Source organism: Tetranychus urticae, chromosome 1, assembly GCF_039701765.1.
Source record: "Tetranychus urticae isolate SD_2017Ah chromosome 1, NJAU_TeUrti_SD_1.0, whole genome shotgun sequence".
NCBI classification, from domain to species: domain Eukaryota; kingdom Metazoa; phylum Arthropoda; class Arachnida; order Trombidiformes; family Tetranychidae; genus Tetranychus; species Tetranychus urticae.
The window spans coordinates 4,018,968-4,035,079 of record NC_142958.1 but is presented as its reverse complement, the minus strand read 5'-3'; the positions used below and the strand labels follow the sequence as shown (position 1 = coordinate 4,035,079).

At 32.9% G+C, this 16,112-nt stretch overlaps 7 protein-coding genes across 7 annotated transcripts; 4 read left to right on the top strand and 3 right to left on the bottom strand.

Moving 5' to 3' along the window:
- The first annotated feature begins 37 nt into the window (after positions 1 to 37).
- LOC107362419 (transcription initiation factor TFIID subunit 10) lies at positions 38 to 1,431 on the top strand. The gene is made up of 3 exons (XM_015929491.3): positions 38 to 185; positions 595 to 1,029; positions 1,102 to 1,431. Exons 2-3 carry the CDS (start codon positions 616 to 618, stop codon positions 1,357 to 1,359), a joined length of 672 nt encoding a protein of 223 aa, XP_015784977.2. The 5' UTR covers positions 38 to 185; positions 595 to 615; the 3' UTR covers positions 1,360 to 1,431.
- Positions 1,432 to 1,498: 67 nt separating this feature from the next.
- LOC107362354 (uncharacterized) lies at positions 1,499 to 3,966 on the bottom strand. The gene is made up of 4 exons (XM_015929397.3): positions 3,134 to 3,966; positions 2,817 to 3,062; positions 2,070 to 2,719; positions 1,499 to 1,969 (listed from the first exon to the last, which is right to left on the bottom strand). The coding sequence occupies exons 1-4, from the start codon at positions 3,952 to 3,954 to the stop codon at positions 1,803 to 1,805; spliced, it is 1,884 nt and encodes a 627-aa protein (XP_015784883.2). The 5' UTR covers positions 3,955 to 3,966; the 3' UTR covers positions 1,499 to 1,802.
- A 1,264-nt stretch (positions 3,967 to 5,230) lies between these two features.
- LOC107362389 (NAD(P)H oxidoreductase RTN4IP1, mitochondrial) lies at positions 5,231 to 6,929 on the top strand. The gene is made up of 3 exons (XM_015929442.3): positions 5,231 to 5,721; positions 5,993 to 6,117; positions 6,213 to 6,929. Exons 1-3 carry the CDS (start codon positions 5,248 to 5,250, stop codon positions 6,787 to 6,789), a joined length of 1,176 nt encoding a protein of 391 aa, XP_015784928.2. The 5' UTR covers positions 5,231 to 5,247; the 3' UTR covers positions 6,790 to 6,929.
- Positions 6,930 to 7,946: 1,017 nt separating this feature from the next.
- On the bottom strand, positions 7,947 to 10,465 carry LOC107362395 (protein FAM76A). Its single transcript, XM_025161795.2, has 5 exons — positions 10,032 to 10,465; positions 9,680 to 9,799; positions 9,252 to 9,556; positions 8,872 to 9,172; positions 7,947 to 8,796 (listed from the first exon to the last, which is right to left on the bottom strand). The coding sequence occupies exons 1-5, from the start codon at positions 10,122 to 10,124 to the stop codon at positions 8,593 to 8,595; spliced, it is 1,023 nt and encodes a 340-aa protein (XP_025017563.1). The 5' UTR covers positions 10,125 to 10,465; the 3' UTR covers positions 7,947 to 8,592.
- A 134-nt stretch (positions 10,466 to 10,599) lies between these two features.
- LOC107362380 (uncharacterized) lies at positions 10,600 to 12,552 on the top strand. The gene is made up of 2 exons (XM_015929432.3): positions 10,600 to 10,796; positions 10,872 to 12,552. Exons 1-2 carry the CDS (start codon positions 10,693 to 10,695, stop codon positions 12,229 to 12,231), a joined length of 1,464 nt encoding a protein of 487 aa, XP_015784918.3. The 5' UTR covers positions 10,600 to 10,692; the 3' UTR covers positions 12,232 to 12,552.
- Positions 12,553 to 13,110: 558 nt separating this feature from the next.
- On the top strand, positions 13,111 to 13,908 carry LOC149094411 (uncharacterized). Its single transcript, XM_089268751.1, has 3 exons — positions 13,111 to 13,197; positions 13,323 to 13,529; positions 13,598 to 13,908. The coding sequence occupies exons 1-3, from the start codon at positions 13,187 to 13,189 to the stop codon at positions 13,845 to 13,847; spliced, it is 468 nt and encodes a 155-aa protein (XP_089124877.1). The 5' UTR covers positions 13,111 to 13,186; the 3' UTR covers positions 13,848 to 13,908.
- Positions 13,909 to 14,010: 102 nt separating this feature from the next.
- On the bottom strand, positions 14,011 to 16,044 carry CSN3 (COP9 signalosome subunit 3). The gene is made up of 7 exons (XM_015937245.3): positions 15,861 to 16,044; positions 15,636 to 15,765; positions 15,414 to 15,526; positions 14,750 to 15,315; positions 14,530 to 14,688; positions 14,346 to 14,459; positions 14,011 to 14,263 (listed from the first exon to the last, which is right to left on the bottom strand). The coding sequence occupies exons 1-7, from the start codon at positions 15,913 to 15,915 to the stop codon at positions 14,162 to 14,164; spliced, it is 1,239 nt and encodes a 412-aa protein (XP_015792731.1). The 5' UTR covers positions 15,916 to 16,044; the 3' UTR covers positions 14,011 to 14,161.
- Between the last annotated feature and the right edge of the window lie 68 nt (positions 16,045 to 16,112).

The window sequence follows — 16,112 nt, the reverse complement described above, 5'->3', positions numbered from 1 at the left end:
ACAAGAAACAATTTTGATCTCATGCAAGTTGCAAGTCATTCCAGGTGGAAGTAGTGTCATCTATCGCTTCTAGCTTTAAATTTATTTATTTACAAATGAAGTTCAGTAATTTGAGTCCAACAAGATAGGTTGTGAAGTTGTTTTTAATCTTTTCCAACTGGTTTTAATTCATCAACGATTAAAAGGTACGTACATTGTTTTAATTTTCAATAGAAGTAGTAATCGTTAAAGATTTCCAAGCTCAATATTTTGTTCGGTTAGTTTTACTATAGCTTACTGCATCACTGTAGTCTGGAATTACTCTCACCATTATATTTAGCTATTTCAGAATTGCTAGTGATTTTTCAAACAATTTTGCTTCTTAATTTAGCTTTGATTATTTCACGATCTTATTTAATTTGCTGTTTGGCACTTCAGCTTGAGGTTATGATTCGAATTTGCTCTTCTTGAGCGCCTTTTTAACTTGCTATCTTAACTAAAGAAGCATGAATATATGGTAACCAAGTAACAATGTTTATTTTGTCTTCATCTTTCAACTTGAAAGCATCAAATTGAAGTTTTGTTTTTCTAATTTTACCTTTTTATCTTTAATAGTTGATTATTTCGTATTTTACCATGGCTTCTACCAATGAAGAACAAATGATTGTTGAGGCAAATGAAACTAATCCTGTTGTGGCGGAGAACAATAACGAAAACAATGAAAACAATGTAAATGTCAACACAAACACCAATCCTACTGCAGCTACTACAGCTTCTTCCTCTAATAGTAATGGAGGTGAAAATAACGATACAAATAGTAATGATCACATTAATACCAATGAGAGTTCAAACAATGTGAATTCTGAGAACATAGAGGACAACACAAATTCTAATTTAATCACCAATAACAGTTTAAATAATGAAGATATGGATGATAATGGTGATGATGATGGTCCACAAGAGGAGATAGAAGAAGATCCTAAATCGCCTGAACGTGAATTTAAATCTTTAGCGGATTTCCTTCTCCAACTTGAAGACTATACTCCTACTGTGAGTTATAATCTCAATTAACTAAGAAATTAAATAAATCTAACTATAATCATATGTTTTATTCTTTGACAGATTCCTGATGCAGTTACGACCCATTATTTGAACACTGCTGGTTTTGAAACGTCAGACAAGCGCATTATTAGACTGATTTCCCTGTCAGCCCAAAAATTTATTTCAGATATTGTTAACGATGCCTTACAACATTGTAAAATGCGGTCAGCATCTAAGAAAAACACTAAAGACAAGCGCTATACACTAACCATGGAAGATTTAATACCTGCTGTATCTGATTATGGTATCAACATTAAGAAACCCTATTATTTCAATTGATTTTCTCCTTTTCTTCTCATTTCTTGTCTAATTGTCTAAAATATAAATAAAAAGCTCATTTGTTCACCTTTATCTGATGCACATATTTTTCAATGAAAATGATCATGTCGTTAGAGCTACTTATTTTAAGAACATGAACTTGAGAAAAAAATCTTTTTAATTTATTGATCACAATCGTGAGACAGTACAAATACTATTGTAAAAGTTGTATTATTTGTTAAAGTTAACCATAGGTATTTTAATACAGTCAGACTTAGATTTGTACATTTAAAATTAACAGAAAATCTTTTTGAGGATAGATGAAGAAAAATAGGGTTCCTTTTTGGGGCAGAAAGTAAGTAAAATGAAAATTTTGTAGAAAAAGAGTGAAAAATTTAACAAACATTAAATGAGAAAGTGAATCTTGAAGAGAATAGAAAATTAGCATTTGTAGCAAGAGAGCATCACGTATTAAGCATTTTTTCCATTGGCACAGGTTCAGCTGATTCTTCAATAACAGTTTGCACATCCTTTATATTTTTTGATGGAGAGTCTCCGTCATGAGATGGTTGAGCAGATTCGTGAATGGCAACGTAAATTGCTTGTCCTTTTTCATCGTAAACTGGTAGACCTAAATTATTATAGTGGACGAATTATGATTAATATAAGATTAAACTATCTTGAATAATTTAAATTTTTTCTTGCTATTTAGATATAAATATCGCACATACCTTGTAAATACAACTGACCAGTCTCTGGATCTACCGAAAGGATGCCCTCAGATGGTATTGGAACTTGAGGTTGATTAACAGCTGAGTCAAATGCCATTCCAAGAGGGTCGCAACATGGATGAACAGTGATACTAGTCTGAGGATCAGAATGGTCTTCATCATCTTCTTCCTCTGCTTGTTCTGAGCTAATCGTGTGATTTTGTTCTTTCGACAGATCTTGCAATATAAAACTACTATTTGCGTGATGCAGTGATTCGTTAATTTCAGCCTCATTAGCTGAGCTACTAAAAGAAATCATAGGATCTAAAGGCGCAGCAAAACCACCTAAGAATGGGTCTTGATCAGCCATTACTCCTTGAATATTAAGAACACTGCTTTCCATAGGAATAACTTTGACTGGCGAATCAATTATAGGATCAAGACCCATAAAGCCACTGGAGTTCAAGCCAGCAATTGCCATATTAGTTTCAGTAAAGGTAGGTTTAGTCCTTGCACTTTTTTTGTTCGATGCAGTTCCAAAATGTGCATCTAAAGACCCCTTTATGGCTTTGTTCAAGATATTCAAATCAATTAGCTGAGCGAAAGCATCGAGATCCTGTGTACCATGAAAATCTAAACCATGGTTTCTCATCAGCTGAAAAGAGTTGCACCTGTTTAGAAAAAAGAGACGAAAGAGGAGAAGTTAACTCTTTAGCTTGTAATGAAAAGATTCACCGAATCGATTGCAATACTCAAATTGAAACTTACATGAAATCACAACTAGTACATGATATTAGACAACAATCTACATGACTTATGAGATGTTCTAATATAGCTTCTCGATCTGGCTCAATCAAAATATAGCACAACCGGCACCTTTCACCTTGTGGATCGGCTAATAGAGCATGATTCGTTTTACGGTGGAGCCCTAACGCACCAAAGTTAGAACTGCGAAAATCACAAAGACTACATGGATAGGGTTTACCATAGGCAGCATGTGTATTAAGAGAATGTCTGTAAACCAGGATAGAGAAGATAAAAAATTAGTTAGATAAAGGGATTTTCTATGATAAAAACTAACTTACCTTTCCAAAATATCAAAAGAAGAGCCAAGAAATTCACAAAAAGTACACTTATAAAATATATGCTTACTAGACAGGTGAGTGGTCAAACTGTTTTCTTTGGCATAAGTTGCTCTGCATAAAGCACATGCATATTTACCACCTTCAACAATATCTGCATGAGAGGCAAGGTGATTGTGAGCATCTTCTTCAATATCAAAAAAATGTTGACATACTTTACACCCATAAACAATGTGATTTTTAAGCTCAACAGGCGGGTTATGGGTTTCATAGACATGGAGTTGATATTTAAACTTATTTTCGAATGTTAAATTACATTCTTCACAATTGCTTTTATGGGCAGCTGAATGTAGGAGTAGATTATCTGGCTCGGCTGTGGTGAAATTACAATCTTTGCATTTAAGTAGTTTTTTTGGTTTTCTTACTCTCAATTGTCTAACAGGAGTAGTGTATTCCTCGTCATCGTCACCATCACATATTGTCCCATCATTGGAGTGCTCCGAATCTTCTGGGGATGGCTCTGGGGATGGTTTTCTTATCTCATAGCTATTTCCCTTTGCAGCAAGTTTCTTTCTAACATAGGATTCCAAATCAAGTTGGTTTTTGGCTCCTCTGCCTTTGAACAATCCTTTCCACTTGATTCTGCCATTCAAAGCATCAGAAATAAACTCAGATGATAACTTGTGAAGAGTCACTGAACACGGTTTAGTACAATATGGATTATTCATGGTCAAAAGCGGTGTCTCCTTGGACTGTTTGTTAAATGATGATGATAGTGATGATGATCTAGTTGATAATCGCGAATTCCGATAATCATAAGCCATCTTTTTAAGCCAGTCCATAAATGCTGGAAGACTGAATAAACAACCACAACAAGCAAATAAAAGGGAGCTCAACAAATAGCGCGACTTTTCAAAAGTAGAGAAATTCTTCTCAAAATCTTAGTAACTTTATTCTACTTAACTTGTGACAAAATGATGCATGTAACCCCACCAACAACTAGCAGAAATTAGATTATCGGCTGTAATTAATCGTTCAATTTAAAATCTAATTTTTAAAATCGTAATTCATCATTTATAAATTTAATCCTTAAGGAATTGATAAGGGCGGATATTTTAAAATTTTCCTTTTTTTGCAAATTCCTTTTATCATAGTAATAATTAAAAAAGGCCATAATAATTACAATTCTTCTTTCTCATCTTTTTAATTTACGTTAAATTTGTTGACAGGTTAATTAAGGGAACAAGTTAATCAAAAGATAGTCTATATCCTTGAAAGAAAATGTCTTCTAGTCTCGATTGTTTGAGCTGAAATGACACAAATTCAATCAAATACGTTTACCAAACCGATTTGAATATTTTGATGGTAAAATTGTTGATCTTGGACGATAATTGCCAATCACAGATGCATTAAAAGGCCTTAAATCAGCAACAACTGATTCAGATGATGAAAATGAATGCACTTTTTCGCTTTGAAATGTGGGCTGCTCTTGATCGACTGACTTTTCCTCACTCTTTTGTGTCTCTTCAATTTCACTGGTTAATGGTGCTGGTTGAACAGCCAGTGTTGTTGGAAATTTAGTCTCTAAAATATGAAAATAATAAATATAAACGGCCGTCAATGCAATTGTATCCAAACTGGCAACTACTAATAAAAAAATAGCTAATGGACTAAAATTTTGTTCATTTTGACTGGTTGGCATTTGTAATGACTCTGATGGATAGGAAGTTGAATAATTTTGAGCATAATTGAAAAATGATTCAGAGTCGGGAATCATTATCATGGTTAAATCACTGGAGTCATAAAAATTGTTTTATTTAAAGAGTCAATTCGTACGCGAGGATTCTATTCATGGCTGATTTACTAAGCATGTGTTAGACTCCTCGAACATCAGACACGAACCGTTGATAGTTGAATCCATCAAAATTAATACTTAATTGCGCTGTAATAATAATTTTGAATAAGTTTTGCCAAAACGGTCTTTTAAAAAGTCCGCTTGATTCCATAATTAAATATTAGATCGATGAGATGTCTACACAATCGCAGTAAGATTTACCTTTGTTGTTAGGCAATGAAATGAAATCTTTCCTTAATAAATAATCCTTTACGGAGAAAAAATGGCGTTTGTTTTCAACAAAACATTGCTTCCTAATTTACTGTCTACCCAATCAATTCGAAACAATTTATTTAAATGTTATCTTTCAACTCATTGTGTTTGGCAAATTGATGGTTTTTCCAATGATTTGTCGGATTGTCTTAAATTTCGATCTAATGTTACTACACCAACCATTCGATCCCCAGATGAAGTGTTGGTCTCTGTTAAAGCTTCCAGTGTAAACCCTTTAGATGTCTTAATGTGTAAAGGATATGGTAATGAGTTATTGGAAAAGATTGATTTTGCCACTCAATGCAAGGCTCCTGTCATTTCTTATGACCGCTTCCCATTGACATTAGGTCGTGATTTTAGTGGTATTGTGGTCGATAAAGGATCTCAGGTTACATCAGTTGATATTGGTGATGAAGTTTGGGGAGCAATTCCTCCCTACAGTCAAGGAACTCATGGCCAATATGCAATTGCTAAGGATTCACAGGTTTGTTTTTTATTCATTTGTCTCGATCCCATTGATACACCTTGTATCTTCATTTTACTTGAATGTAGAATCAAAAAATTAATCCATGGATCATCTAACTGAGTATTTGTGATTGATTAAACTGTTGTTAATTTTTCATTGAATGCAATAATGAATATCTACTCATGAAACTTCAACCTATAGTTCTCCTCTTAACCAATACCTTACTCCTGATGATTAAATTAGGCCAATATTCTCTTCATATATCAGGTAATTTCTTGTGTCTCCTTAGATGACGAAGAAACCTAGAAACTTGGACTTTGTTGAGGCCGCGTCTGTGCCGTATGCTGCACTAACTGCTCTTGCTGCTATAAAAACTTTCGGAGGCTTAAGTGAATCAAACTGTGTTGGTAAAAGGTGATACACATAACTTTTTTCTTCTGTTAAGTTGTGTGTTTATATGTGTGGTTACATTGTTTTTTATTTATTTTAACTCATTATCAACACTCCAGAATATTAGTCCTTGGAGGATCTGGCGGTGTTGGAACCATTGCCATTCAGATATTGAAACATTGGGGAGCCTATGTAGCAACAACATGCTCTTCAGATGCCGTCCCTTGGATTCAAGAGCTTTTCGATGTTGACCAAACCATAGACTATCGATCAAATGAATTATCTGGATCTGCGCAATCGTTTGATTATGTTTTTGACTTTGCTAAACGGAGTGATCGCTCGTCTATCGATCCTGATGCATTTAAATGTTTAAAAAAAAAGTTAACATGTTCTTATGTCACCGTATCATCTCCATTACTTCGAACCATTGACGAGAAAGGTCTTCTTCTGGGTCTGACGTACAATTTACTCCAAGCATCTCGTGATACAATCAATGGAATAACCGAAGGACGAACTGTCAGATGGGCTTTCTACCATCCTAGTCTAAGTGGCCTTCTAATTTTAAAGAAATTGGTCGAGGAAGAAAAAATTAAACCAATCGTCCAAAAAACTTTCAACTTTGATCAATTACCCAAAGCTTATATTAATGTTCAAGATGGTCATTTAAGAGGTAAAACAGTTATTCAAATTCAATGATCCAAAATAATTTGATTCAGGTATTAAATACAAAAAATTTCCAATTTAATACAAATACATGTTAAAATTTTGTTCTCCGGGTTTTCTTGTCATGTAAACTTTTAATTAAAAGAATAATTAAATTGTTTCATACTCAGGAAGTCTTAGGAGTTTCATATTCAGCTTCATTTCAATTCAGATATTAGATCAAGTTGGTTTGTAAAATATAGTCCAACCTTTATCGAGTTGATTAATCTATGATTGTCTGTTTTGATTTACGTTCAACTAAAAAATCTATTCAAGTCATTTGTAGACAAAAATCTTAACATTTAGAGCAGACTCGTTGATATATAATTTCCATAAACCTGATTTTATTTTTACAAGCTGAGCCACGATCATGACTGATCGTAAATTTCTTTTTACTGAATACAAAAAATCCAATCCACATTTAAAAATTCAAATTATTGATGAAAAACCATGGTCAATGAGAAAAAATAAAATAAAATTTGGTTCAATAGTTGAGGCAACATATTTTTTACCTAACTCTTTACTCGAAAAATGATTTTACTTATCCTCTTAATTTAAAAATAAACAATCAACCTAAATCAAAAAATTTTTCCCCCAAAGTCAATGGTAAAAGATACGGATTCTGCATTTTTTCCCCTACCCTGTTTAAACGCTAATTTCTCAGGTACCTGAATTCCGATGAAGTTCAGACTATTTTTCGTGGATGTAGTTTAATCATGACTTTCAGGCTGTGAAAAAATTTTCTTTAGAATCCTTTTAGTTTGGCCACAATCTTTACGCAAAAATTTCATGTTTTGACTTTATATATGGTATAGATTGATTCTGTCACTTCTGCCAGAGTTGTCACTGTTGATCGTCAGTCATATCAATATCAAGTATAATCAAATTTGATTTCACAATTTCTACGTTCTTTTTCCAATACTTTCACAATTGATTGAAATATGCTGAACCAACGAATAATTCATCGATTCTATAAAGTAAATAGATAGTCAGTCTAATTGTGTTCTCATGATCATAGCTTCACTATTTTTTGCATTGATTTAATCATTACTAAATTATGATGAAATTATTTTACTGTTCAGAATTCCGATTCAATTAGTTAAAATTTATTTCTTTGCGATTTTCCCGAGATATTTTGAAACAGGTTATTATTCATTAAAAGTTCAATTTTTAATCAATCAAGGATGTTGTTGTAAAGATTATTTACATATTTACTCTTGTTTTCCGTTTCAATGAAAGCGTTTGCTGAGTTTGGTTCTCACAACTTTTGCAACATTTCACTGAATCGATCTGATAGAGCGTCATTTTGATTTTAAGTGAATCTTTCTCACCAAGTTTTAATGAACTATGAATAATTTATATTTCCTAATAGGTAGTGATTTTTTGTTACATCGATTAATGAATATTCAAAATAATTTTAATCAGTCAAAAGATTAACTTGTCTCTGATGGTGATGATAACGCGTTCATCTTGCTTAGTGATAACCAAATTATGTTCGCCTTATCGGAGAGTTAATTTTTCAACAATGTTTGTTCCAGACAATAAGAAACAGAAACAAGTCAAGCTGTTCTTTTGGTTTGTGTATACACCAATCGAAATATTTTGAGACGAAAAATCCATACCAATTAGGTTTGTTCAATCATTTGTCGCCGCTTGGAAAGGGAATGATGTTGACGCAAAGAAAGTAAAGAAAGAGATAATTAAGAGACCTCAACTTCAACCTTAACCACAACTAGTTATTTTTTTTGTCAATTTTCCTATGCATTTAGAAATGTCTAAATCATTTATATATTATTCTCATAGAAGAGGACTGTCACTAGGTGTATTATTGTTGGTTATAGTTTTCTTGGTAGCCTTAGATAACGAAGCATTCTGTTTCAAAAGCTGCGAAATCTTTTGTTGAAGTTGTGTGGTCTTCTCAGAGCTTCCTTTTTGGCATTGTGTTAATTTTTCTCTCCATTCACGTTCCTCTCTACTCAGTTGAGATCTTAATTCTGCAATCTGAAAAGTAAATCAATGCGATAATTTATGATTAAGATGATACAATATTTGTTAATCTTTGTTTAAATTACTCACTTTTTTATCCTTTTCTAAGAGTTCTTGATCTTTTTTGGATAATTGTTTTTGCAAAGAGGCCATTTGCTCTCTTAATTGCGTAACTGCAACGACATGATCGCTATTAGTTAAATCCATCATAGTGCTTTCGGCGACTGTAGTTGTAGTTGTCATTGATGGTATCTTTAAACTTCCATTTGATGTTTTTACTCCTATTTCTAGACGAGGTTTTTTACTCGAAGACGATGAACCAGGAGGAACCATTAGATTCGAAGAACTATTATGATGTGATCTATGATGATGATGTGATCGGGATTCACCTCTGATAAAAGAGTAATTTAAAACAGGATTTAGTATCAAATTAACATTCCTATCATGTAACATAAATGTAAATAGCTTACTTTTGTCTACTTGATGACGATGATCGGCTACCACTTTTGTGAACAGATATGGAAGTGTGACGGATTGAAGTGTCATTCTGCTTGGCTTTGGCAAGAGCTCTTTTGTAGGATAAAGTACATAGCCAGCATAATAATTTACCATCTACTTTTTTTCTGCTTTCAGGATCTTTACGATCAAAAGCACATCTTTGTTTACATTGCTCACAGGCTAAAGGTTGGCCATATTTTTTCTCTGAGTTCGTACATCGTTGGCACTTATTACCAATGAAAGCAGCTATAATATTACAATATTCACACGCAGAGGGCTGAACAGTTTGATTTTTAAAGACGCAGAAAAAAAAGAAAATATCATCAATTGTTGTAGATGTAATATGAAGGCTTCAAAAAAATCACTGGTTAGCTGAATTTAAATGAAAACATTGACATACCTTTCCATATAATTTAACATTTTGTTCACATTTTTTGCAAATGGTGTTTAAATTCGATTTACTTTCTTGTTGAAATTCTGTTCGACAGTAGGTACACTTAACCAAGGCTCCACGGCATTCCTAGAATCATTGATATAAATTAAAGAGACATTTGTTTATGAAATTTCAGAGGATCAAAATTATCGGGAATCTCTTTCATTATATGATTGATATCAAAATGAAAGAAAAGAAAAATTATAATTTAAAATCATATTCACAAGCAACAGCTTATTGTTGTACCGAATCATTCATGTAATTCAGATTATTGCTGACATAAGATAGAGATTTATCCGGTTGAAGAGATGTTACCTACCTTACACAGTTGTTGACCGGATGATAACTCTTCAAATGGATGCCGTGAGTTGCACCGAGTACATGCAAATAGAGGTCCAGTACTTGCTGACATAATAAATTTTGTTTTCTTTTTGATGTAAGACACTGGTAATACTTGTTAATCGGTTAATGAATAAAAAAATTAGTAAAAGAGCAAATAAGATGAACAATAAAATGAAGAACAAATGATACAAAATCAGACTAGGGAAATGAATAGGAGAGCAGAAAATACAATATCAGAGGAGACAATATTTATAAACAGTTTTAAAAATAATAGGTGAACACGATGTCTTACAATAATAAACCGGTCAAAAAAGGTTGACTCGTAAACAGAATAGTGCAACTAATTCCAAATAATCATGACGGTGACTCACCCAAAATTAAGATGAAACAAGCTCAAATAAAAAACAAGATCGTTCAAAATAAAAAAATTTCTTAGTGCAGTTGGTTACCTACAGATGCCAGCAACATCACCCGCTCTATTCTTAGGTAATTTTATCTGTAAATAAGCTTTGTTTACGTGAGGCGGGAATCTCTTTAAATCAACAACGGAAGTTTAAGTGTTGGGTTTATCTTCTTCTGTGTTAATTTTTTATTATTTATTAGTTTAAAACTTACCTAATCAATTTTATTCGGAAAGTATGGCTAATCTTGATGAAGAATGGGTTGCTTGTGATCCTGTTATACCGTTAGAAAGGATTAAACCACCTTCACCGTGTGTGACCCCTGAAGCTAATAAATCTGAGTAAGTAAATTTATTTTCTTGTTATCCGTGAATGTTAAAATTTGTTTCTAAAACTTCATTGATTTCATCTACTAGGGATCAAGATTCTCCTGATTCTGGTGATGGAGAAAACCGGTCTGGTCGTAGATCTGCAAGGAAAGCGACTGATGAAGAAAGGCGTAAAAGAGAAGAGGAGCGCAAGAAGCGACTAGAAGCCAAAGAAGAGGAGAAACGTAAAAAAGAGGAAGAAAGAAAACGCAGAGAAGAAGAACGAAAGAAACGCGAAGAAGAGAAGAAAAAGCTAGAAGAAAAAAAGGAAGAAGAGAAAAGACGTCGCGAAGAGGAACGCAAAAAACGCGAGGAAGAAAAGAAAAAGAAAGAAGAGGAGAAAGAAGAAGAGAAGAGACGTAGAGAAGAAGAGCGCAAAAAACGCGAAGAAGAAAAAGAAGAAGAACGAAAACGAAAGGAGGAGGATAAACGCAAAAAAGAAGAAGAGCGTAAAAAGAAAGAGGAGGAAAAAGAGGAAGAAAAACGCAAAAGAGAAGAAGAAAGGAAAAAGAAAGAAGAAGAACGTCTGAAAGCGTTGGAAGAAAAAAGAAAACAAACTGAAGCCGAAGAACGAAAAAAGGCTCGTGTTTCTGAATCTTTTCTCAATTTCTTCAAACGAGTGTCAACTGGATCAGAAAATACTCCAAAAAAATTTTCTGAGCAAGAATCACTCAATAATTCGATATTCAAGCCATTCCAGTTACAGCCTAATCAAGCGCTCGCTGATTATGTTCCCAGTGTTGCAAAAGAACGTTTTGATCCTGAATATTTCGAGGATTCAATTGCTCTTCAAGATTATAATTGTGAAGAACTTTACATTAATCAACTTAAAACGGGTCAAGTTCAACCTCACAGATTCCTCGCAGAAGCAAAAAAAGAAGAGAAAATGTCATCTGCTTGTATCATCGACGAACCTTCTCCAAAAGCTACTTATAAAGCCAAATACTTCGATCTATCTGATATAAGGCCACCATATTATGGAACATGGCGGAAGCGGAGTAAGGTTATTTGTGGACGTAAACCTTGGGCTAGGGATACGCAATTTCTCGATTATGATGTAGATAGTGAAGAAGAATGGGACGGAGAAGAAGAAGGAGAATCAATTGTTTCCTCCGGTTCAGATACTTCGAGAAATGGTGCCGATGATTTTGAAATGGATGATTTCCTTGTGCCTCACGGTCATTTATCCGGTGATGAAGAAGTATTGGAAGAAGAAGATGAAGACGAAGAAGAAGTTCCTAAGAAACATGTAACCTTAATTAAAGAAGAAGATCTTCTTAAAGCTCGTAGCAAAAAAGTTTCCAAGTTAAACCCTATTACTGTCGGACCATTTTGGATGACAAAAGAAAACATGAATTCTGACACTGCCAAACTTTTAGAACCTTATAAACGTATTTTCAATTTTTGATTTATACAGTTCATCGCCTTTTCTCAACATCGTCTCATGTATCAAGTACCTTTATTATTTTTGGGACCAAGTTGAGATACTTTCAAGTAATATTCATGTACAGCATCTTGAGCATGTCTTAGTTAATTTCTAATCTTATTTTCTTTTAATCGAATGATCCCTTTAATTTTATTGCAAATTAATGCATGTATATTCGTTTGATGTTAACATCTCAATATTTAGCCCCACCTTTCAATTCACCAATTGTAGTCATTTGTTGATTTTAAAAAGAAATTTCTCTTTTGAAATAAAAAGGTTATTAATGTTCTTATTTGTTCTGAACTCTATGTATTTTTGTTTAATTATTTTCTTCAGAAAATTTCATGTTCTGAAGATGTATTTATTACAATATTATGAAAATCCATGACAGAACAACTTTACATCGTGAGTAATAACTGCAATGCTTTTTCAAATTTTTGTCATCCTTCTGATGAAATGTTTCAAGCGAAAGAAAATATTTGAATGTGAATAATGAAACATCAAAAAAGTGACCATAACGTAAGTGTAGTCTTAATATCGTATGATATCTTGATAACAGCAAGTTAATTAGCTAATTAAGTTTAACAATTCCCTCACTCTTTAGTGGATTTTCCAATTCTAGGCTGCAGCATTGATAACAATTGAATTGCAGTAACTCATTTTGAAGAGAATCGGGAATCGGTTATGATACACTAGCTAAGTACCAAAGGAACAGGATTGAATGACTTATTGATTAATTGTCACTGAGAAACAATTAAAGATTCTAGAGTCTAGACTATTAGATTTAGTTATCGATTGTATTGGAATACGTATCGATAAATTGATTTAAAAGTCCTGATGTTTACCTTCATTGCGTCACTCTATTTTGTTTTGAAAACAACTCGTCAATTAAAACGGATTCGTGGTCCTTAATGTCCAGCTACTGACAAATGATAAAATGAACAGAAGGTTAGTTATGATATTTAAATCCTTTAAACTTGCTTATGCATTGAAACTAAGCAGATCAAATGACTTACTAATCTTCCTAATTTACTCTTTCACCGACTAAATATCATTTTTATTTTATATTCTAGGCCAGGATTACTCTCGCTAATTTGGAAACAGCTGACCAAAAAAAGTGAACGATACGAAGAGAAAATAGTAGGTAAAGATGTTTATGGAAACCTCTTCTATGAAAGCAATAAGCGCAATTTCAGAGGACAACCATCAAGGTTTCATATGCCTTATGGCGCTCAAGACTTTCTTAATAAAATATCACCAGAATGGGATGCATGGTTAAGGTTAATTGAAAAATTTACGGTAAATTACTTTCATGTAACCAATAATGATTTTATTTTGAAAACTATAGATATAGACGGATGGATCCACCAAGCGAAGATGAAGTCATGAAAAACGTGAAATTGAGTCAACTCAAAAAGAAGAATGCCGCTGAAAAGAACCAACAATTAATTGATAAACATGCTGAAATCTTAATGAGAAGAAGAGAGGAAGAGGCTAGAAATAAATTTAATGAATTTAACTCTAGTTATCCTAAATATTCAAGTGTGGAGACAAATCCAGGTCAAAGTGATAAGTCATCCAAAGGCGATAATAAATAATTGTTAAATAATTTCTTTACTTTCTAGAAACTCATCAACTAAATGCCCAATTTTCCCATTACTTATACATATTGTTGACTTTTCATTACATACAAATTGTGTTTGTTTCAATTTTAGCTGAAATTAATATACACTTAAGAAATAGGTGATTCATACAATAATATGCAATGTATTTGCTCACAGAGCATGAAGATGCTTTATTCTCAGAAGATAAACAGAAGAGTTAAAGTAAACGAAGGAATTCTTTTATTACAGTTGTTCATAAAGAATATAGAAAAAAAACTTATTTATTTTTCAAAATTAATTTTTCATCTTCATTCGGGCTCGACACGGATTTTGTGAAGATATTTAGGATTAATTGCAATCTCATGGTTCATTTTACGGAGATTTTCATCCAGTGCTATACAAGTTTTCATCTGGATAAAATAAGAAAATATGAAAACAAATTGTTAGTTGAGATAAAGTTGAATAAATAATTTAAGTAATCATTTGAATTACCTCATCTTCCAGCTTACGGAAGACTTTAGCAGAGTTGAATTTCTCAGGATTGTCCAGGAAAACAACCATGCCATCTTTTTGGTTAATAGAAGCAAATATTTCGCCATCTTCGATCTGTAAATAAATATATAAAAATAGGATAATGTAAATAGAAATGTCGGTTAACGCAGCTAAGTTTACCTACCATTTTGAGAACATAAAATTCAGCTTCCTTGGCACTAGAGAGTTGGACCCGATCAGCCATATCATTGAGAGAAAGAGTCAGAAATGTTTTCGTCAGTTTCTGAATATTTTTCTTGTGCAAAGAAACTAAACATTGTTTAACTAGACCCATATTGTTATCCTAATAAAAAATAAAATTCAGGTATTAGTCAAGTTTTTGAGATGAAATAGTCAGAACTTACAGCATTGAAAGTTGCAGAATATTTTTGAATAACATTCGAAACTTCATTCGAGTCATGCGTTGCATAAGCTGTTGCTAAATTTTTATACGGCGAACTGAAATTTTTACTGAAACGGGTGATAATGCTTGATGTGTATTTAGGAAGACTTGGAAATTTTCCATCCAATATGAGAGATACCAAGATGTATTTTTTATATGCTTCGACCATTATCATACTGATAGCCATACTTGGTGTGGTTAGTGCTACTTCGAAAAAGTACAACGACCTGTCCCAGTTTTTGAGAGAAGCGTATATCATACCGCCATAGTAATAATAGAGTAAAAAGTATTTCACCTCCGATGGTCCCGCATCTTTGGCAATACTGTTAATTTCAACATCGAGAAATTTTAAGGCTGGCTTGAAGCACTTAGCCAATATACACAGTTGGCAAAGATCGGCATGAATAAAAGTTAGTTGGCTTTGATGAAGTCGAATTTTGGTTATAGCTTTCTGTAGGTGGATGATTCCTCTAATGGCTTGCTTTTTAAGGACCAGAAAATTAGTGTAAGAATGAATCAAAGAGTTATCTGTGAAGAGAAAAGATTTAAGTTAATATTAAGAGGAAGCATGAAATCACGATAAAATTGCAGTGGCAATTAATTTTGTTAATAGTCGAATAACTAACAATTATCAAGAGCAGATTTAACTTGTTCAGAAGAACAGCCAGCAATGAAATCTTCAATCAAATGCAGAAGTGCTTCATCATCTTTGGCCCCATCTAAAGCAGCTTTACAAACCCTATAAAATCAAATATAAAGTTTTCATTATTAACAGGATTAAAGACGCTAAATCAAATGAAAGAATCATGGCATAATGCATATTATAATAGATAATGCATGAAACTTACAAAATTGTTAATATTCCGAGAGAATGTTCTTGCAGATCAAATGTTTGTAAAATATCGTCCAACTGGCCATAATTTTTGCTTAATAAATCTTTACTTTTATTACATAGTTCATTCAATTTTTCAAAATTACCTGAACAAAGATAAAAATAATACAATTAAAAGGTTGCCCATCTTTAAATAAGCAGAACACAATGAAACAAAAGAATGGAGTATCAAAATACTGACCGGTTGCCGAGAGATTACGAACACTACTAGCAAATTGATCCAGTGATGTTGACATCTTGCTGATCACTTATTGAATTTTGGCAAGTAACTATTGAAACAGGCTTTCACCAGTAAACAGATAAATCACTTAACTAAAATTAGTTATTCTCTGTGAAAAAAATGATTACAATTATGTACAACAACTAAACATATGTAGAGATACGTTGGTTACACGCTAGTTTGGTTAGTTTAACCAGTAACTGCGGTTCCTTC